This window comes from Oncorhynchus mykiss, chromosome 21 (genome assembly GCF_013265735.2).
Source record: "Oncorhynchus mykiss isolate Arlee chromosome 21, USDA_OmykA_1.1, whole genome shotgun sequence".
Taxonomy (NCBI): Eukaryota; Metazoa; Chordata; class Actinopteri; order Salmoniformes; family Salmonidae; genus Oncorhynchus; species Oncorhynchus mykiss.
The window spans coordinates 31,045,788-31,068,155 of record NC_048585.1 but is presented as its reverse complement, the minus strand read 5'-3'; the positions used below and the strand labels follow the sequence as shown (position 1 = coordinate 31,068,155).

General features: G+C 43.2%; 1 protein-coding gene across 10 annotated transcripts; it reads right to left on the bottom strand.

Moving 5' to 3' along the window:
• Nucleotides 1-2,504: 2,504 nt before the first annotated feature.
• LOC110500235 (transcription factor EC) lies at nucleotides 2,505-22,126 on the bottom strand. 10 transcript variants are annotated; one of them, XM_021577479.2, is made up of 9 exons: nucleotides 21,853-22,126; nucleotides 17,873-17,951; nucleotides 14,970-15,236; nucleotides 14,292-14,393; nucleotides 11,911-12,034; nucleotides 10,546-10,602; nucleotides 10,363-10,438; nucleotides 9,296-9,470; nucleotides 2,505-3,692 (listed from the first exon to the last, which is right to left on the bottom strand). In XM_021577479.2, the coding sequence occupies exons 2-9, from the start codon at nucleotides 17,939-17,941 to the stop codon at nucleotides 3,237-3,239; spliced, it is 1,326 nt and encodes a 441-aa protein (XP_021433154.1). In that variant the 5' UTR covers nucleotides 17,942-17,951; nucleotides 21,853-22,126; the 3' UTR covers nucleotides 2,505-3,236. The 10 variants fall into 10 exon arrangements, with proteins under 10 accessions (XP_021433154.1, XP_021433156.1, XP_021433159.1 ...); XM_021577481.2 differs by having other exon boundaries at nucleotides 14,970-15,221; XM_021577484.2 differs by having other exon boundaries at nucleotides 11,992-12,034; nucleotides 21,853-22,124.
• Nucleotides 22,127-22,368: the final 242 nt, after the last annotated feature.

Here is a 22,368-nt window from a genome sequence, read left to right as displayed (position 1 = left end):
TCAGCATGTTGTTTACCACACGGCAACTCTGAGTCGAGGCATGAAAATACATATGACACTTGATGTTTGGGCCCTGCTGTCACTTTGTTACTCACAGTCAAATTTAATTTAACTTTGTGCACAAGCCTTGTCACAGGCCAGATGCTGATGACTGTTTGTAAATTATATTTTTTCCCCCTCCTGCTCGGGTTGGTGTGGCAGGTGAGGAGGTGAGAATATGGTGTGTGTGCCTATGCGCACGCACATATACATATGCGAGTGTGTGTGTGTGTGTGTGTGTGTGTGTCAGAGTGCTCGTTGTGTTCCAAAGTTGCCATTGGCAGCTTCAGCAGGTGAAAGCATTGTAGCACGCTAGGCTGGCAGCTGTGGCATGCTGTTACAGGTGACAGCTCGGCAGCATCCGTGTCAACTTTAGTGGGAAAAGGGGTGAGAAATTGTTGTGGTGACAGAACACTGCACTAGCACCTCGGAGGTTCATTACATCTATTGGGTTTATAAGACTGGTGAGTCTGTATTGGAGTCCATATACTGTACATCTAGAAGAAACCCAAATGTACTCGTAATTTTACTGGGGTAATGTTAAAATTATATGTTCATATTATTATTTTTTTTATATATATATTAGAAAGTAAGGAGTTAATTTCACATTAACATGAAAGCCTTTTGGCGTTTGTTCGTTTGCCTTGCTCGTTAAATCAACCACAATAGTACTATAAATCTCTGGTTTTGTATTGGGATTGGTAAAACGAGAGCTTTTGGGTTTTTGACATGACTACACAACATACTGCTGCCACCTACTGGTGAATTATGGCAGTGAACTAGTGGTGAGGTAATGCTCAGCTACGCACAGAAGTTATACAATAAAGCAATGGAAAGCTTATTTTACAAACCACACAGTTTTGGCAGTTATTCTAGTAGAAGAATAATTACAATCTCTGTCGTATGCAGAAGGTTAGAAAGAGGGCATGGCAGCACCATATCAAGGAAGGTTTTATATATGATAAACTAATCTGTTTTACATCTTTACATTAATATTTAGTTATTGAATGTATCGGTTAATGTCTCCTATATTAAACTGTTATCGGATACTCTTAACAATGTCCGACTGTTTTGTCAATCTAAATAAGACACGTTGTGTCCCTGTCTTGCCCCTGAGTTTCCAAAGCGGTGGTTTAATGAACTGTGATATTCCGAATAAAAGTTCCTAGTTCTGATGTCACCGTTGCCTCAGGCCACATCACTGTTTGAAGCCCTTGAGTAGAAGCCCTTGAACTTTGTTCAATATTGTCTTTGATGTAGCAAGGAAACTGGACATGGTTGAAATGCATTCAATTGATGAAATGTGTTGATTCTTTTAGTCACATAATGATAAGCTTGTGTATCCAAATTATTTATTTTATATTTTTTGCAATAGGAGAGTATCTGTAGAGAATCGTATTGACATCAAAATGTAAATTATGCCTTTGGAAAATGTATTTTAGTCACGCAACGCAAAGTTCTCCGAGACCCTCCATGTTTTCTCTTTAATGAAAATCCATATTTACCTTCCATAATTGCGTTGGCCAATTACCCGTAAACATCACTCATCGCTTTGTAGTTGGCCTGCCTATATTTCATAATGATTCGTGGTTCAATTTTATTTTGTAGCTAGAGAGGAGATGCAAGCAGGAATCTTTCGATTTCATTATGGGAGAAACATACAGCTAATAACGTTCTAAAACATTAATTTAGAAGAGCTTTGATGAGGAACACAGGGTATCCACTGAAACGCATTGAAATGTTGTTTTTTTCACTCTGGACTGTTTGTTGTTTTATTAATGCATAACTTTAACATGATTAGAAAATATCCACTTAACTAAAGATTTCTTCTAAAGATTTCAGCATTATATGTATCCAAAACAAGTCTGACTAACCTTTTCTGAGTAAAGTTTTTGATCAACTATTTTGATTCTCAATGATTAATTTGACATATTCTTTTAAATCAGTCACCTAGCTTCTTCGTGGAACTTTTAACGACCACATTTTTTAAAGCCTACTTTATACTCACTCTCCTTTCATTCTGCCTTTTCCCTGTCCTTAAGAGCCGTTATCTGGCTCGTCATCATCACTCCTCATTTTCCCATTCTCTCTGTCGCTCATTTACTGTCTGTCACCCTGGGCGAAACCTTCATTTTACCCACACTCTCACCTTTGTTCAGACAGTTCACCTGTATGGACCTTCATTCATCAGTTTAGCCTCATAGGTCTTGCCTCTGACTATGTGATAATCAACCTCTCCGTCACTCTTCCTGGTTCATAACTGAACGGCTCCTGTTAGATAGGAGAATAATGAAAGTTAACAGGAGGTCTCTCCGTCATTTTAATTTTTTTTATCATAATTATTTGTGATAGAGTAGGCAATATTACAAATTAAACACGAGAGCTTTTGTGTTGGGTATGTGGTAAGCATGTGTGATTATAATGAAAAAAAAACGCCAGGTCTGATTTATAAAAAAAAAAGGGGTTTATTATTTTTTCCCCACCCCCACTAAGAATACAAAAGAGAGCATGTTAGATAATGTAATGTTTTTTTTTAGGAATACATGGATTAAAACACATACATACATACAACATTTTGTAAAAATACATTTAAAGACAAACAAAGGAAGTGTTTTTTCGCCAAGTATCACTGTTCCATTTTAATTTCTGTCTGAAAGAGGAACCACCAGTAACTAGCTCTAGATAGGGCCCATCAGTGAACCTCAGTGGTTTAAAGTCCTTTTATACAATAACTGTAATAGTAGACATCTGAAAAAGGACACTGTCCTCTTTTGGCATATTGCAAAGACACCGTATAGTTTACAGTGGTGTGCAACAACCCCAGTGTCCAATGCATTTTGGAACCGTATCATGTGATCAGTATGGACCGATTGTCTTTCTCCCTTTTTCTCATGAGTCTGGTTCTGCCCGCGAGGTACACACTCTCCACCAAAGTTTGTAAAAAGTGGGAGTGCCAGTGGTAACTAACCCTGGTCCTGGAGAGCCACAGGGTGTGCAGGCGTCTGCTCTGGCCCAGCACTTACACACCTGAGCCCACTAATCAAGCTCTCATTGATTCGAGCTGGTCAGTAGAATCGGATGTGTTGTTGGTGCTGGGCTGGAACAAATCCCCGCACCAATTTGTGAGGGTGACCAACTGCTCTATGTCTTTTGACCTTTGACAAAGGGTCACCGTGGGGTCGCGTAGGGGTCAGGGATCATAGGTCGTCATCATCCGAGCTGAAGCTGCTCCTGTGACTGGAGTCCTTGGAGGCGTCGGGTGAGCCGGCGGAGAGAAGTGGGTCGGTGCCGAACGGCGAGAGCGGGTTGTCCATGAGGATCTCGTCCAGCCGTTGCTCCTCTTTGAGCGTGGCACTGAAGAAGTCTGTGAAGTGAGAAAGCGGGTCGGAGAAAGTGGTGGAGCCGTCAACCACCCCCTGACCCTGGTCTGTAACGCCAGCGACGCCCCCAGTGGTCATGGCTGGCATGGAGGTCCTCTGGAGGTACTCCCCGTTCAGCTCTTCCTGGTACAGGGGTGGCTGAGGACCCTGCTGTGACTGGGGAGCCAAGGGCTGCTGTTGCTGTTGTTTGAGGAGGTGGGAGGAGAGCTCTACAGTACCCAGGGCAGTGGCCATGCTGGGGAGGCCGTGAGCACGGGCCTGGATCTCCAACTCCTGAAACGCACAGAAAAGGACCAAGGATCAGGACAGTGTTCTTCTCAAATACATAGGAATGGGAACAGTGTTCGAATAAGAAGATTTTTAATGAAGGAGATTACTTTTCTTAGAATGAGCTCTGTACGAGTTGGCAACCCTTACACCCTTACACACACAAACACACATGAATGCATACACATTACACACACACATACCCCCCCCACCCCCTTCCCTGCCTCCCCTACACACACCCACCTCATAGTCTGGTAGATGATTAGGAATTGACTTTAAATAGTACTCTAATGTAGTGGAGGCCGATCCATTTAATCCACTCGTCCTCTCCAGACCCCCCTCCCAGGAAGCAGCCAGGGCCCTCGGGATATGTGTTATAAACATGACGGGGAGGAACCAATGACAAAACCTCATCAATCAGCTACCAGCAGGTCAGCAATGTGGTTCACGCCTCCCCATTGACGCTCTACGAGCAGTAACACTATGGGTAATAGTCTGTTGTCAATCTACCTTGATAACGGTTAGGCTAGCTTGTCGTTTAGCTAAACAAACTCAGGGGATAAAAAGAGTGTAGAGGAATGCGATGCAAGGGAGAAGCATTGCTGTTCCCACGTTACATGATGCAAAGTTATAACCGTCTGTTTCTCTCAGTTACAACATCTTTCTGTAGGATTCCAACAGTACATTTAAGTAAGACTAGCGTGATGTTTATGTGGGTGATGCTTGGTGTTGATGCCGTCTTTCTCCCTACAGTGTGTTACTAAACTGTCATCGGCCCTTCTTTAGGCTAACGCTATGAGGCTAACGTTCCGTTAAATGCCTGTGTTAGCTCTCTCTCCACGTGAAATGTCTCTTTTCGTCTCGTTTGTGTTCTATGTGTTTTGTTGGTCTCGGCGTCCTTTAGGATGACACTGTTACATTGAGAAGTTTAGCTTGACTGTGAGTTCAGCGTAAGAGCCAGAGCCGTGAATGCGCTGATTCATTTGGTTGGTTAATTGCGACGGCTCAGTGACTGAGGACATGTGGTAACGTCTCCACTGTCTGCTTGGCTCTGCTCTGCTGCCATGTCAATACCCAGTCGCCCCTGTTTTAATGCTTAGTTTTAGGGCGAGGGGAAGTGGGGGGAGAGAGGCATGGCTCTGGGTATTATTAGGACTCACAACCTAATTCTGACCTGATTCCTCCTTCCGGACGGATGGAGCCGAAGCCTATCACTCTATTTATTAATCAGGTAATCTATGCAGCCTACTCAATCACTTTTTATAGCTACTGTTTACAGGAATCCTGGGCCATATACAGCGTGCCTCATTGAGTTCCCTGAATTCCTATCGGACCTTGTAGTCATAGCAGATAATATTCACATTTTTGTTGACTTTAATATTCACATGGAAAAGTCCACAGACCCACTCCAAAAGGCTTTCTGAGCCATCAGCGACTCAGTGGGTTTTGTCCAACATGTCTCTGGACCTACTCACTGTCACAGTCATACTCTGGACCTAGTTTTGTCCCATGGAATAAATGTTGTGGATCTTAATGTTTTTCCTCATACTCCTGAACTATCGGACCACCATTTTATTACGTTTGCAATTGCAACAAATAATCTGCTCAGACCCCAACCAAGGAGCATCAAAAGTCGTGCTATAAATTCACAGACAACACAAAGATTCCTTGATGTCTTTCCAGACTCCCTCTGCCTACCCAAGGACGTCAGAGGACAAAAATCAGTTACCCACCTAACTGAGTTTAACCTAACTCAATTTATTTAACCTTGCGCAATAGCCTAGATGCAGTTGCACCCCTAAAAACTAAAAACATTTCTCATAAGAAACTAGCTCCCTGGTATACAGAAAATACCCAAGCTCTGAAGCAGACTTCCAGAAAATTGGAACGGAAATGGCGCCACACCAAACTGGAAGTCCTCCGACTCGCTTGGAAAGACAGTACCATTCAGTATCGAAGAGCCCTCACTGCTGCTCGATCATCCTATTTTTCCAAAGCTAACTAAAAAGCAGCATTCCCCAAGTGAGGATGGCTTTCACTTCACAGTAATGAATTCAAGATCATGATTATTAGAGACTCCTCTTTAAATCTGCGTATTCCTTCAAAGCTCAGTTGTCCTGAGTCTGCACAACTCTGCCAGGACCTAGGATCAAGAGAGACACTCAAGTGTTTTAGTACTATATCTCTTGACACAATTATGAAAATAATCATGGCCTCTAAACCTTCAAGCTGCATATATAGGAATAGGGACCCTATTCCAACCAAACTACTGAAAGAGCTGCTTCCTGTGCTTGGCCCTCCTATGTTGAACATAATAAACGGCTCTCTATCCACCGGATGTGTAAGAAACTCACTAAAAGTGGCAGTAATAAAGCCTCTCTTGAAAAAGCCAAACCTTGACCCAGAAAATATAAAAAACTATCGGCCTATATCGAATCTTCCATTCCTCTCAAAAAATTTAGAAAAAGCTGTTGCGCAGCAACTCACTGCCTTCCTGAAGACAAACAATGTATACGAAATGCTTCAGTCTGGTTTTAGACCCCATCATAGCACTGAGACTGCACTTGTGAAGGTGGTAAATTACCTTTTAATGGCATCAGACCGAGGCTCTGCATCTGTCCTCGTGCTTCTAGAGCTTAGGGCTGCTTTTGATACCATCGTTCACCACATTCTTTTGGAGAGATTGGAAACCCAAATTGGTCTACACGGACAAGTTCTGGCCTGGTTTAGATCTTATCTGTCGGAAAGATATCAGTTTGTGTCTGTGAATGGTTTGTCCTCTGACAAATCAACTGTACATTTCGGTGTTCCTCAAGGTTCCGTTTTAGGACCACTATTGTTTTCACTATATATTTTACCTCTTGGGGATGTCATTCGAAAACATAATGTTAACTTTCACTGCTATGCGGATGACACACAGCTGTACATTTCAATGAAACATGGTGAAGCCCCAAAATTGCTCTCGCTAGAAGCCTGTGTTTCAGACATAAGGAAGTGGATGGCTGCAAACTTCTACTTTTAAACTCGAACAAAACAGAGATGCTTGTTCTAGGTCCCAAAAAACAAAGAGATCTTCTATTGAATCTGACAATTAATCTTAATGGTTGTACAGCCGTCTCAAATAATACTGTGAAGGACCTCGGCATTACTCTGGACCCTGATCTCTCTTTTGACGAACATATCAAGGACAGCTTTTTTTCCATCAACGTAACATTGCAAAAATCAGAAACTTTCTGTCCAAAAATGATGCAGAAAAATTAATCGATGATTTTGTTACTTCTAGGTTAGACTACTGCAATGCTCTACTTTCTGGCTACCCGGATAAAGCACTAATTAAACTTCAGTTAGTGCTAAATACGGCTGCTAGAATCCTGACTAGAACCAACAAATTTGAACATATTACTCCAGTGCTAGACTCCCTACACTGGCTTCCTGTTAAGGCAAGGGCTGATTTCAAGGTTTTACTGCTAACCTACAAAGCATTACATGGGCTTGCTCCTACCTATCTCTCTAATTTGGTCCTGCCGTACATACCTACACGTACGCTACGGTCACAAGACGCAAGCCTCCTAATTGTCCCTAGAATTTCTACGCAGACAGCTGGAGTCAGAGCTTTCTCCTATAGAGCTCAATTTTTATGGAATGGTCTGCCTACCCATGTGAGAGACGCACTCGGTCTCAACCTTTAAGTCTTTAATCAAATCAAATCAAATGTATTTATATAGCCCTTCATACATCAGCTGATATCTCAAAGTGCTGTACAGAAACCCAGCCTAAAACCCCAAACAGCAAGCAATGCAGGTGTAGAAGCATGGTGGCTAGGAAAAACTCCCTAGAAAGGCCAAAACCTAGGAAGAAACCTAGAGAAGAACCAGGCTATGTGGGGTGGCCAGTCCTCTTCTGGCTGTGCCGGGTGGAGATTATAACAGAACATGGCCAAGATGTTCAAATGTTCATAAATGACCAGCATGGTCGAATAATAATAAGGCAGAACAGTTGAAACTGGAGCAGCAGCACGGTCAGGTGGACTGGGGACAGCAAGGAGTCATCATGTAAGGTAGTCTTTACTGAAGACTCATCTCTTCAGTGGGTCATATGATTGAGTGTAGTCTGGCCCAGGAGTGTGAAGGTGAACGGAAAGGCTCTGGAGCAACGAACCGCCCTTACTGTCTCTGCCTGGCCGGTTCCCCTCTTTCCACTGGGATTCTCTGCCTCTAACCCTACTACAGGGGCTGAGTCACTCGCTTAGAACACAGCCTGATAAGAAACGCACACAGAGTATGAAAGAAGCTCCAGTCAGTCGATACACAGTTCTGGCCTGGATATTTCTGGGGTGGCAGACAGAGTGGAGATCATCTTTGCCACCACAGACAGAAAGCCTGGTGCTCTTTCATGCCGTCCCAAGGAGGGGTGCGTCACTTGAGTGGGTTGAGTCACTGATGTGATCTTCCTGTCTGGGTTGGCGCCCCCCCTTGGGTTGTGCCGTGGCAGAGATCTTTGTGGGCTATACACGGCCTTGTCTCAGGATGGTAAGTTGGTGGTTGAAGATATCCCTCTAGTGGTTTGGGGGCTGTGCTTTGGCAAAGTGGGTGGGGTTATATCCTTCCTGTTTGGCCCTGTCCGGGGGTATGATCGGATGGGGCCACAGTGTCTCCTGACCGCTCCTGTCTCAGCCTCCAGTATTTATGCTGCAGTAGTTTATATGTCGGGGGGCTAGGGTCAGTTTGATATATCTGGAGTACTTCTCCTGTCTTATCCGGTGTCCTGTGTGAATTTAAGTATGCTCTCTCTAATTCTCTCTTTCTCTCTTTCTTTCTCTCGCTCAGAGGACCTGAGCCCTTGGACCATGCTTCAGGCCTACCTGGCATAATGACTCATTGCTGTCCCCAGTCCACCTGGCCGTGCTGCTGCTCCAGTTTCAACTGTTCTGCCTGCGGCTATGTTCACCGGACGTGCTACCTGTCCCAGACCTGCTGTTTTCAACTCTATAGAGACAGCAGGAGTGGTAGAGATACTCTTAATGATCAGCTATGAAAAGCCAACTGACATTTACTCCTGAGGTGCTGACTTGCTGCACCCTTGACAACTACTGTGATTATTATTATTTGACTATGCTGATCATGTATGAACATTTGAACATCTTGGCCATGTTCTGTTATAATCTCCACCCGGCACAGCGAGAAGCCTGGTTCCTCTCTAGGTTTCTTCCTAGGTTTTGGCCTTTCTAGGGAGTTTTTCCTAGCCACCGTGCTTCTACACCTGCATTGCTTGCTGTTTGGGGTTTTAGGCTTGGTTTCTGTACAGCACTTTGAGATATCAGCTATATAAATAAATTTGATTTGATTTAGGTAATTATTGTGGCTTGGAGAGGAGACGTGGAAGAGAACAGTGGTGATGAGGAACTGCTTGACAAACATCAACAGAAGCAAGTCCGGTCTCTGTCAGGGAAGGGGGTGAGGTGGGGGGGGGGGTCTCTATTGAGCATCAGGGCCGTGATGGTGCACATTGACATGGTGTTAAGGATGGGGAAGTCGCTGGGTTGGGGATCTGTAGTGGTAGGGGGCTCGGGTTTTGAGGCTGTCTGTCTTTCTCTCTCCCGTAGTCCATACCTGGATCCTGAGCAGTAGCCTCCTGTTGGCCTGCTCCATCTTCTTCTGCCTGTTCTCCAGCTCTCTGGCGTGCTGCTGCTCCTTCTGCAGCCACTTGATGTACTCCACCGACGCCTTGAGAATGGTGCCTTTGTTCCAGCGCATATCACTACGGCAGAGGGACGTAAAAGATAACCTTTTATTCACCGCCTCAGCGGAATGTTCTGTACAAAAACTTACACAGGGACCCATTTTTTATATATGAATAAGAAATAGTGATTTACATGGCCAATTATTCATTCTCGGACATTACATCCAGCCTTTGAATGGGAATTTTAATAGAATAGTTAAGTATAAGTGCGTCGGCAGAAAGTCCATTCTGGAACCGCTTGTATGGTAAAATTAATCCTCAAGTAAAAATAGGTGTCGGAAGAGGGGGGGGGAATGTGACTTTAGAAGAATCCAAGAGTGCAGGCCCCGTTCCCTGATACCATTACTTTTTAAAAAGGAGGACACAGTTGTAAAATGCACCTTTCTTTGGAACAAGACGTTGGTCTGCTCCACTGCTAATAATCTTCTTTATCTTGTCTTAATGGCACGGCGACAGCCGTAACCTTCCATTTAAATTCTATCGTAAGTTAAATTGCTGTTGGGCCAGTCGGATTCCAATTCCCGGCTTCCGTATTCCATCTTAGTGGGCCAATTGTGCTCAAACTTTGATTCAAATGGGTGGTGGCCTTCTTTGCGTTTGACCCCAATCTTCATCATTGAGCTCTAAGCTGTAGTCTACTGTTGAGTGCCCATGGAGGACACAGACTCACTACTTTGCAGAGCGTGAAGACTACAATAGCTACTCAAGTACACCCTTGAAATAGAAGCTAAAATGTGCTCTTGACTATTAATTTGAATTCAATTAACAACATTTAGCAGCCTGTGCTTAGTATTTGATATGCTTAACACCAGCCAGACATTTGCGCTTCTTTTCATGGCAATAGACTTGATCATGGGGAGTTTCTATAAGTCAGGTAAGCTAATGTTTGGAACATAATAAAGACTGAGAAAAATCTAACAAGCGCTAGATCACTTACGGGTCATTCGACTTTGGTATCATTGTTCCAAGTTCTTTGATTCTGTAGTTGATATTGTATCTTCGTCTTCTTTCAACTGGTCAGAGAGAGAGAGAGAGAGAGTGAGAGGACATTGAGTTACTTTAGTGGCCCCACGCAACATTTCCGAACGGTACTCTGTATTGAGTAGGGATCGACTCTTACTCAAGTTGTGATTGTCTTTCTTCTGTCGTTCTTTGGCCATCACTCTCGTTTCATGTTCTGTGAAACACAAAGAAGAACACAGCCTGATAAGAAACGCACACAGAGTATGAAAGCAGCTCCAGTCAGTCGATACACAGTTCTGGCCTGGATATTTCTGGGGTGGCAGACAGAGTGGAGATGATCTTTGACACCACAGACAGAAAGCCTGAACCTTCAACACACTCACGCACACAGTGAAAGGGCTCGATTTATCCCACTCGCTCCCAGCCCGCCTGGTCTCTTCTCTTTGGTTCATTGTGAAAAATCTGTGTCCTCTTTTTAAGCCACTCAGGCTGGCAATTAGGTCTGCTTAACAAATTTGCTGATCTACCCATGAGGGGAAAGGCATGCTATATCATTCATATTCACATTCACATTTCTCCCAAATGATATAATTAGAACCTGTGATTGGATTTCTCAATTCGTCTCTGTTGATTCAATAAGGTCATTTAGACCTCTGTGTAACTGCCCGTTGTTCCCGACCGCACACTTATATGAAAAATATACTAATTCTCTTATTTTCTCGTCGGAGTGAAGCGTTCTTGAGGCATCCTTTCTATTTCCTAAATCAATTAGCTTTACTCGATGCATGGCATTTATAAAACGTTTCTCAGAGGTCCTTTGTGTCAAGGACTATGGACAGAGGCCAGTGATAGTTAGGGATGTGAGTGATACAACTGTAGTCCAAACACTACACATTTAAGGGGAAAATCTATGTGTTACATGTAAACATATGTGTCTTGTTTTCCTTCAGCTTCCTTCTTCATTGGACTTGATACGGCTAGACAGTGAACTCGTGCTACTACACATGCACCCTATAGAAGCGATCCGTAATTTATCCAAAACAAATCCATGTTGAACCTGCACTGTCTACCATTATGAGAAACTGACTGACAAGTTGTAGATGCTGTATAGAATGCACAATGGCAATCAAGCTGAGAGCAGACAAACTTAATCTAAGGATATTCATGAGTTTACTTAGTAATAAGTTGAATAGTTTGTGTAGGATTAACGCTGTACACATCAGGGTTGAAGAAGAGGGCCTACACAGCATTTTGTCATAATTCTACTCAGCTAAAGAAGAAAAATGACTACATGGATTACTCTTTCTTGTTTCCTGTTGTCGGGCACCTTAAAAAAATGCTAAACTTATTCATTCCTAAAAAAAAAATGGATGCCAGTAACTGTGACTTGTCAGGAATGTGTCACCTAGTGTTGTGCTTTTATGCTACAGTATGTGGTTGAGTTTCACACTTCTATCCTCTTTCGATGTGATCATGCATTGATTATTTTGATCATCTTTAGTGCTATGATGTGTGTTCGTACCTGTGACTTCCCTTTTTACAGTAGTGAGCTTAGTGGGGCGTGAGGTGGGTGTCATTCGGCCATGAGGGGCTGTGGTCATACCTGGTTCACACCCATAGATGTCCAGCATGCTGCTGCTCAGCACCTGGAGAGAAGAAAAGGAGAGGAGGAAGATGTCAGGGAATGGTTGAACACAGACGCACAGACACAGAGAGATAACGTTTCATTCAGACTCGGGGACCTCAGGTTCACTAAGTCATTGAAACTTTTGGAAGCAGATTGACTTTGGCTCAGTTGAAAGCATTGAAATGGTGGCAGGAATTTGTAAGGCTTTCAGATGAGGGCAATCATAGCACTGTTGGCAGTCCTGTCACTTCTCAGCCCTCAGGGCATTGCTTTGTGTGATCCAGCAAGAGAGGCTAGGGGCCTCCATGTCTCCCCACCAGGGGCCCTGCCTGACCACAGCCCTGTTTGCGTCCCCTAAGGCCCTCTCAGGTCCTTCTCTGGGGGTACAACCTCGCTCCGTGCCCCTGTTTACTAGCCTAATAGTACCAATATCAGTGGCCACTATGGCTACTCAGCATGAAAGGGCCCCTAGAACACAGAGGCGTCTGTGTGTTCAAAATAGCACCCCACTGGATGAAAGCCGGGTCATAACCCGCCCAAACAGACACCAAACTGTTTTTCTACGCTGCTTGTCCACTGTGAGAAAATAGGCATATATTTTCAGAACAAGCGGGATAACTACGGTCTCTTTTAGGAACTCTGTTGGAATGCAGAGGGATACATGTCTCATCTTAGGGAGCTGTGCATTTTTGGGAGTCCTACAAAAGCCGGCATAGATGCCACAAGCTGTGTCAAGACAATTTGTCACTGTGTATGTGTGAAATTCAGTTCCTAGAATAGTGTAGAGAGGGATAAGAATAGAGGTCAAGTTATGGGAGGGCAGGAAGAAGGGAGTGGGAGAAAAAGAAGGAACTGTAGACATTTCAATATTTGCAGTTGGTTTGCTTTGCCTGTAGATGGCTTTCTCTCTGTCATTATCTCTAACAGAGGGGGGGGGGGGGATACTTATCAAAATGAAAGATTGCAACAGTCCCCCGACTGCTCACATCGTAATCACTTCAATCCGCTCCCATCTGTGTTCCTGGGATATGTTGACATGACAAAACGACGTGATGCATCGTACTGTATGACTAATTAGAATGAATTGATCCATTTAAGCGCGCTATCATTTCAGAACAAGCCCATCGGGAGTGTAGGCATTAACCCAATCCAATGCCTCACTGCCTCGCTCTAAATCTCTCCTCCTCTCCCTTTTTTTCCCTGTCGCTCTGATCTTCACTCTCTACACCCCCCCATCTTGTCTTTCACACACACACCCCTCTGCTTTTCTATCACCCCGTTTTTTCCCTCCTTTTCTATGTGTGTGTTTGTGTGCCTGGCTGCCTGCTTGCCTCTGTCTTTCTCTATCTCTCTTCATCTCTATCTCTCTTCATCTCTATCTCTCTGTCTGGTTGGCCTCTCCTCAATGCCTCTCTCTTGAAATGCAGGTGGGAACCCCATTTTCCTTTAGTACCACATACCTCTGTGGTGAGTTCAGGTGTGTCTATAATCGCTACTCAAATGAGTCTTCGTTTTTTGGAATTCAACTCCAGATATAATTCGCACTGGGAGCACTTGTCTCTGCTGCCATCCATGCATTTTTCTAATGGAATGCCTAGTCTGAACAATATCTTTTTGTTGTTGTAGTAGATATCTAGCATAGTCTCGCCGTTCTCCCTATGTCTTCTTGACTACCATTCCCAAACTCCCTGGTAGTGACCAGTGTCCATGTAGGGCTTTCAGCAAAAAAAACAAGAATCACAGACTTAGTGTTTATACTAATTAACACATTATTCTCACACTGTCATCAGTTACCGTGTAATGACACCACTTGCGGATTAGTCCGTATTGTTCGGCACCTTGAGCAATGTGAGAAATGCTTTAAGCCTCAACCCAGGTGAAATGAACTTTGACTCATCGGTGGACTTAATCTGACCTCACTCAAAGCCAGCCCCTTTTTTCCCAAGCAATTCAAGCCTGAAAGTTAATGTTTGGCCGAGGAAGTAGATCCTCATATTCCCCTTTTAAGTCCTTTAAAGAAGTTAGTTAAGCAACTTAACTTTAAAGCTGAACTTAACTACCCAATATATGCTTCTTCATGAGTGTCAAGGAGATCAAGGATCTTCTGGGAATCACGTCTGGATCAAGGAATAAGGTCAGCAAGAATCAATAGACAGAAACACCTGCATGTCGATAGCATTTCTTCTGTTTTTACCCTTAGTTTTGCAATTCAAATAAGTGTTTTTCCCTTGACATTTGCGACTGATATAATAGTTAATATGATTAGTCATACTTACATTGTTTTGCATTATGATGCTGGGATCCATACAATCCAAGCCCCCGTCATTGAAGCCGGACTCCAGGCTAATCAAGTCATCAATAACTTCATCCATTGGAAACTAAAAGAAAACAGTCATATTGTACCAGGCTCAGTTCAATTCAGATACATTATGTATCCAACAACAGGTCATTATAACGTTAGGTGAGCAAATGCTCTCATTGTAATTCAATGTAACATTTATTTTTGCATCATCTCTAAACCTATCATTCAGAGGGTGGGACAGTTAGGATCCTAATCCAATAACAGACATTTCTTCACCACCATGCTGGAAGAGATCAGCCATGGCGGGAACAAAATGTTTGTTTTCAAACTAGTTTCCTCCTTAACAGAGATTCTCTTTAGGAACTGAATCTCTGAAGTTATTGCTGAGCTTTTCAAAGAGAATGGGCAGGTCACTAGAGAACAACTGAGTTGTTTACACAGCTGGTATCTCAGGTAAAAGAGATTTAGGACTCTAATCAAACCTGCATAGTGTGATTAAATCACCTAACTATTTTTGGCACTGTAAGGACCTACTAAACAAAGACATTGAGATAAAACAAACAAATAGCGGGATTGATTGAATCCCAACACTAAATATCAAAGGAATGAACACTTGCTGTTGTTGAAAAGATCAATCAAAACGCTCACTCACCTCGCTGTCGTGGTTGGATGCCAGGGTCAGCAGTGTAACGGGGCTGCTGGGGGTGCTGCCATCGCTGAGGGGGGCCATGTGAGCATTCCTCATCACTGGAACGGTGCCCAGGAGCTGCCCTCCCTGCGCAGTGGGGTGAGGGTGGCCCCCTTGTCCCCCGGCCAGCTTGGAACCCAGGGTCAGGTACTGCTTGACCTGCTGACTCTGGGCCTGGTGCAGGTGGAACTTAGAGCCCTCCAGGTGGCTCTGGACCTGTTCCATACAGACCTAAGATCAGTTATTGGGTAACACAACAGGCAACGGTTACTATGTAGTCTCAGATAACAGAGTTTAGTGTTAGTATGCAATCTAAGATAGACATCAAAAATAAAAGTCACACGCTCAGTGCAGTCTCAGAGAGAGCATTGATAGTGTAGCAAGTCGTGAGTCATGTTGAAGCTGTTTCGTCAAATTGTTCTTAATCATCTTAATCATGTTTTACCCCTGAACACAAGACATGTCCTCTTGACTTCTCAAGCAAATCATGGACAAATCAAACCTTAGACAGTCAGTAAGAAGATGATTTACCATAAGTGTAAAAAGTTGTAACAGTAAGTAGAGCACTAGCAGATGTCCCAATGTAGTATCCTTCAAATGTCTATGCCCTAAATGTATACGCACACACCATACAACTACAACCAACTTACTAAACCAATTATGAATATCTCAACAAAGTGTCCAAGTCGACTTCATTGGTGTATGTATACTGTTGCTATTGCTAAACATGAATCCTTACATTGGAAACTCGGGCTCCGTCTCGCATCTTGTAGTAACTACAGTCACTTAAGTGTGGCATTCTCATCGGTCAGAGAGAGACTGTCTTCAGGTCTGGTCTGCTAGTTGTAGAACAGCTCAAAGTAGCAGTAGGATTGCGGTTAAGCTGCTGCTATCCGGTGGCTATCCTGGTGAGTTGATATGAGTTGATATGTTGAGGACTGTCCCCTCCTGTCCTCAGCCAGTGTCTTTATAAACTTCTTAAGGCTCTGCACTAAATTTGCTAATTAGGCGAGAAAGCGGACTATCCCTTAGTTTCCCTCCATGATAATCACTTCAAACAGAGACTCATCAGATTACCCCCGGGTTTGATCCCAACAGGATATCTGCCTATGGCTTTTGCCTATATCTCGACTAATTCAACAGGACCGCCCTGTTTCTGTTTGGGAGTTATCGGCCAATCACGATCGACCCCTAGTCCGGACTCTCTACGATCTCCTTCGGGGGTCTAGTAGTTGACTCTAGCACAATTGGTTTCTTGTTCTTCTTTTTTAAATAACTTTGGAGGGCCATTTGCACCATGACCCCTCCTTTGGCCGCTCATTGTCTAATGTCAATTACTCCAAGAATAACCCTAGATGGACTATATCTGGGGGCTAATTTTAGTACTGTAGCTATCGTGACCCTATTTTTATCCTCTTGTCTAAAAATGTTTTACTCTTGTCTAGGGCTATAAAAGAGATCATTGTAGTCGTTTTTTTTAATTGGTTTACCGTTGCCTAAGCATTTTGGGAAGAATTGGTTGATTGATTATTAGGTGCACTGGATGAATTGGGTTTTAATTTCTACTATGAGTGAATTCCCGTGAGAATTGAACGTCTTTACTGGAAACTATTTGCCTTGCTGATTGAACTCCTGGCAGTAAACGTTTGTCTCCTTTTAGGAGTAGCTTCTGGCTTCACATTCAGAATGACTTTTTTTTTTTTTTTAGCTCCAGACCACAGCAGACAACCGTGACCACTTGCTACCCTTTACTCAAATACTAGCAACAACATCTTGAGGTTGTACATTTTTTTTTTTTTTTTACAAATAATCTAAACAAAAGTACTATAGAAGCACCTTATTTGACCACAGATGCACATTTTGCACAGCATTTCTGGTCAACACCAGTGCTGTCGTCTGTCATCCACATAGCTCACATAGATGACTGGCCCTGCTCAGAATGGACTCCCGCACGACATTACTGAACTTGTCACCAATGAAGAGAGAGACCAAGTCTCATCGCTGGCAACTAAGGGCTAAACAAGGTGCCATTTGTTACTCAATCAACATTTTTCCACAGTGGATGGAAAAGCCTGCCAGCGTACTACACTCAGCTTGTTGTCTGAAGAGATAGAGGTTGTCCTTGGATTAATAGCCTTCTCTCTACTGTACATGCAGCAGGAGACACGCCTATTAGGTCGTTAGGGGACATCTAATTAGATTCCTACCAAGTAATGTATCTTCTGTCACTAATGCGCGGCACGACAATGACAGGGCTGTGCATGAAGACAAGACACACTGCAGTTCACTAGGCACAGAATAAGATATCTGCCTGGAGAATCGGCGATGTACAGGTTTGTAAATTACTTTGACACTCTTGAAAATGGAAGAGTTTATTCTATTGCACTTGTTGGAACTGATTGTGACGTCCCTTCTGTCATTCCGTGGATTGTCGTGATCAGAGTCATATATTTAAAGAGTTAGGCCGACTTTTAGAATTGTGAATATTGTTCTAATTCTAGACAAATCAGTTACGTAGCATTGTTTGAATATTACCCATGTAATGTTAATGAGGAGCTAACATGGCTGCCATAGAATGTTGAAGTGTCATGTAAATGCATCATCATTTATACAACGGGTGGGTCTAATCCTAGTTGCTTTGTGGTTAAAATTGCATTCCAAACGGTTTCTATTCCACAAGTTACCAGTGGCCAAAGCAATGACGTTGAAATGCCTATTTACTGTTCCATCTCACTGCGCAATCCACTGTCTCATCAGCCCAGCCAGGCAATTTAGAAACTTGATCTCCTCTATAAAAACATCTAGACATTATCTTCCATTTCTTTTAGACTAGCATTTGGCTTTCAACACCGGAGATTTGTACAAACTTTGCTGTCGGTCTCTCCAACATCTGCGACATTGTTTGAATATTGAAATTCGATCTCCAGCTGTCCCATAGTAATGCACCTGTCAGGACGAGACAGACAAGCAGACAGTTTATCTCAGCCAGTCGAAATCATGAATCAGTTAGCATAAATTTTATGGATATATACAATGAAATTTCAATAGAAAACTAAATGCAGCTAGTTTGCAGTCTTTCCAGCTTCAGTTTGAAGTGATTGTGCTAGCTGTGTTGTTGGCTAGCTTCTCTGAACAACAGTGTCCTAATGAGTATGCACATTTTCTATGCCAGGCGAAATCGCACATCATTAGCTCATTGTTATGAATGTACACCAATAAATGTCACTAAAAAACATCTTAAACAAATGCAAATGCAGCTACTTTGCTGTTTGACGTGACGGTCAGTTAGCCGTAGTTGGCTAGCTAGCAAGCAAGGGATAAGAACTTTTCCAGCCAGTATGGCAATGGAATATTTAGAACGAACGACTACACAGAACACAGAACAGAAAGACTTAACGACTGGGTCGCGTCTCTGGAACCCGAACCGATAGAACGAACAACCAGCCAGCCTAGGTAGCAACCTTAGATTCGTGTCGGGACTATATTGTCACGTCTGCTCCCACACCCACACACCCTATTGGTTTGGATATCGCTTATAATTATTTTCTTCTATGTCAAAATGACCCAAAGTCAGGTTTGTTTGTGCACTTGACCCATGCCGTTATTCTGTCCCACTGTACAAGATACATAGTTGAATGCTCTCCATATCATTCCACTAGCATATACATCATCAAGCAGTATGCCTAACAGACATTGGCACTGTAGATGTACTGTAGGCCTGAGGCAGACATATTTTGTACTCCCAATGCAGTTGGCTTATGATTGAATCAGAGCATAAATTTGTTGTTGTTTCGTTTGTTTTTCTAATGGCTGGTGGGGAGAATATCCATGAGAGCTTTGACTCCTATTAGGACGGCAGCTGTGCCCACTTCATAACTTTGTTTTCACTGCTTAAGCCACTAAAACGAGGAATGTCTCACAGGCAGAGAAGAGAGAGACAGCTTACTGATCTGATCCATGGATCACTCTGGGACTGACTCTTACTGTCTGTCTCCTGTATAACATATCACATTATTTCACACGACATACAGTAGCTGTGATGGCACTGAAAAAGAAAGTGCATCATGTTTATGAAATGTTCTGTCGGTTATGATAAATGAGAGTTAAATGGGATGCGCAGTATGTCAAAGTCAACAAGAAAACACTAATAATGTATGGACAGATTCAGGCTTCCCATTAAATGAGCTTTTATGATGAAGAGGGTCATAAAAAATTAGTCTAAAAACATTTTCAAGACGAAACTTGGTAAAAAAAAAACATTCACATTCTAAAGACCGTGCAAAAGTTACTAAGAACGCTTTAATATATCAAATTAAGTTAATTGATGTTTTTAACGTTTAAAAGTACTCTACGAACTGTACATAATATCCATACTCAAATCTACTTTAAATTGTGACAAAGTTGCACTGATTTACCTCGGTATGTGCGTTCTCCTTGAAGTCAGACAGTGAAGCCCTGCAGTAGCACAGTGATCTGTGGCCTTTGATGACGCCTCTGTATGTCACAGAGCTCACTAGTGTTCACTATTCTAGATAGCCAGCTGTTGTTTAACTCAGTTTCACCCTTACACAAGTTCTTGTTTCACTTCAGACTAATCTGGATTATGAAACACTGGGTTATTATTTCGGCTTGGACAGGATTTTTCAATTCTGGACGTAACTGTTGGGATTCATTTCTACTATGAATCCCAACCTTTAGTGTTATAAAGCATTAAGTATTGTGAAGTAATACTACTACATTAATGCTATGCAGTAATGCTCTTTCTGTGGTGTAAATACAGAAATGGATACAGACCTACAGTGGGGAGAACAAGTATTTGATACACTGCTGATTTTGCAGGTTTTCCTACTTACAAAGCATGTAGAGGTCTGTAATTTTTTATCATAGGTACACTTCAACTGTGAGAGACGGAATCTAAAACAAAAATCCAGAAAATCACATTGTATGATTTTTAAGTAATTAATTAGCATTTTATTGCATGACATAAGAATTTGATACATTAGAAAAGCAGAACTTAATATTTGGTACAGAAACCTTTGTTTGCAATTACAGAGATCATATGTTTCCTGTAGTTCTTGACCAGGTCTGCACACACTGCAGCAGGGACTTTGGCCCACTCCTCCATGCAGACCTTCTCCAGATCCTTCAGGTTTCGGGGGTTGGCGCTGGGCAATACGGACTTTCAGCTCCCTCCAAAGATTTTCTATTGGGTTCAGGTCTGGAGACTAGCTAGGACACTCCAGGACCTTGAGATGCTTCTTACGGAGCCACTCCTTAGTTGCCCTGGCTGTGTGTTTCGGGTCGTTGTCATGCTGGAAGACCCAGCCATGACCCATCTTCAATGCTCTTACTAGGGGAAGGAGGTTGTTGGCCAAGATCTCGCGATACATGGCCCCATCCATCCTCCCCTCAATACAGTGCAGTCGTCCTGTCACCTTTGCAGGAAAGCATCCCCAAAGAATGATGTTTCCACCTCCATACTTCACGGTTGGGATGGTGTTCTTGGGGTTGTACTCATCGTTCTTCTTCCTCCAAACCCTGCGAGTGGAGTTTAGACCAAAAAGCTATATTTTTTTCTCATCAGACCACATGACCTTCTCCCATTCCTCCTCTGGATCATCCAGATGGTCATTGGCAAACTTCAGACGGGCCTGGACATGTGCTGGCTTGAGCAGAGGGACCTTGCGTGCGCTGCAGGATTTTAATCCATGACGGCGTTGTGTGTTACTAATGGTTTTCTTTGAGACTGTGGTCCCAGCTCTCTTCAGGTCATTGACCAGGTCCTGCCGGGTAGTTCTGGGCTGATCCTTCACCTTCCTCATGATCATTGATGCCCCACGAGGTGAGATCTTGCAGGAAGCCCCAGACCGAGGGTGATTGACCGTCATCTTGAACTTCTTCCATTTTCTAATAATTGCGCCAACAGTTGTTGCCTTCTCACCAAGCTGCTTGCCTATTGTCCTGTAGCCCATCCAGCCTTGTGCAGGTCTACAATTTTATCCCTGATGACCTTACACAGCTCTCTAGTCTTGGCCATTTTGGAGAGGTTGGAGTCTGTTTGATTGAGTGTGTGGACAGGTGTCTTTTACACAGGTAACTAGTTCAAACAGGTGCAGTTAATACAGGTAATGAGTGGAGAACAGGAGGGATTCTTAAAGAAAAACTAACAGGTCTGTAAGAGCCGGAATTCTTACTGGTTGGTAGGTGATCAAATACTTATTACTTAAAAATTAATTACTTAAAAATCATACAATGCGATTTTCTGGATTTTTGTTTTAGATTCCGTCTCTCACATTTGAAGTGTACCTATGATAAAAATGATAGACCTCTACATGCTTTGTAAGTAGGAAAACCTGCAAAATCAGCAGTGTATCAAATACTTGTTCTCCCCACTGTATATGGAACACGACAGATATGTTCTCAGACATGGTTTCTGTGGATATTGCTGAGCCAGCTAACCAGTTAATAGCTGTGACCACACATCTGAGATTGTATAGAAGGAGGAGAGATAATTCCACACTGAGTATAATTGCCCTTTTTTGGAATGTCAGTCTTGAAGATCATGCTCTATGGAACTGTGTGTATATGTGCATGTGTAAGTAGTAAGTGAGTATTATATAGGTCACACAGAAAATTATATTACAATAACCCACCATACATAGACACCCCATCAACCAAAAAAGCACTTTCACTTGCATCCAAGCACAAGATCTGCGAGTACCTCCATATACATGCAGTATCCTGGGTGAGACTGCAGAGACCCCCCCCCCTCCCCTTTTTTCTCCCTCTCTCTTTCCCTATTTATCCCCATCTTTCCCTCTCTCCTTTGCCTGCTGTTGTCACCTACCGGCAGTATCTGGATCTCAGTCAGAGTGATCACTTTGACCACACAGGATCGACTCATGGCTCCGAGAGTGACGGCCTCCGCCTACAGAGACGACTCAGGCAACAGAAGAAGAAGCACTACCGTACTGCCTGTCTGTCAGGATCCCAGAAACAGAAAAAGGAGAAGAAGAGTGGAGCTGCCATGTGCGCTTCCTGAGCTTTGCTGAAACTAACGTATGTCGTTCCAGGAAAGGAAGGTATGACACATCAGCTTTTTGGAGAGCAGGTCCACTTCCTTTAAGTGTGTGTGGGCGTGCGTGCGTGAGCCAAGCACTCATTGCAAACCCTAACATTGGTTAGGAAAAGGCCTGACTGTGGCAGAAATACAGATGGCAGTTGGTCTGAAGCAGGCAGGGGGGGATAGTTCTGTGTTCCTGCCTCTGACTTGCCACACTTTCCTGCCTGAAACCCTTTCAGCTCTGATTAGCACATTCCTCCCAGGTTATCTCACTGACACTCACTTCCCCAGGAATCCCTT

Excerpts from the sequence above, each read along its gene's own strand:
- LOC110500235 (XM_021577479.2), bottom strand. The coding sequence starts at position 17,941 with ATGGGACAGCTGGAGATCGAATTTCAATATTCAAACAATGTCGCAGAT. Across the intron at positions 15,237-17,872 it reads TTGGAGAGACCGACAGCAAA|GTCTGTATGGAACAGGTCCA; the intron begins GTTTGTACAAAT and ends AACTGATCTTAG. Across the intron at positions 10,603-11,910 it reads TGTAAAAAGGGAAGTCACAG|AACATGAAACGAGAGTGATG; the intron begins GTACGAACACAC and ends TGTGTTTCACAG.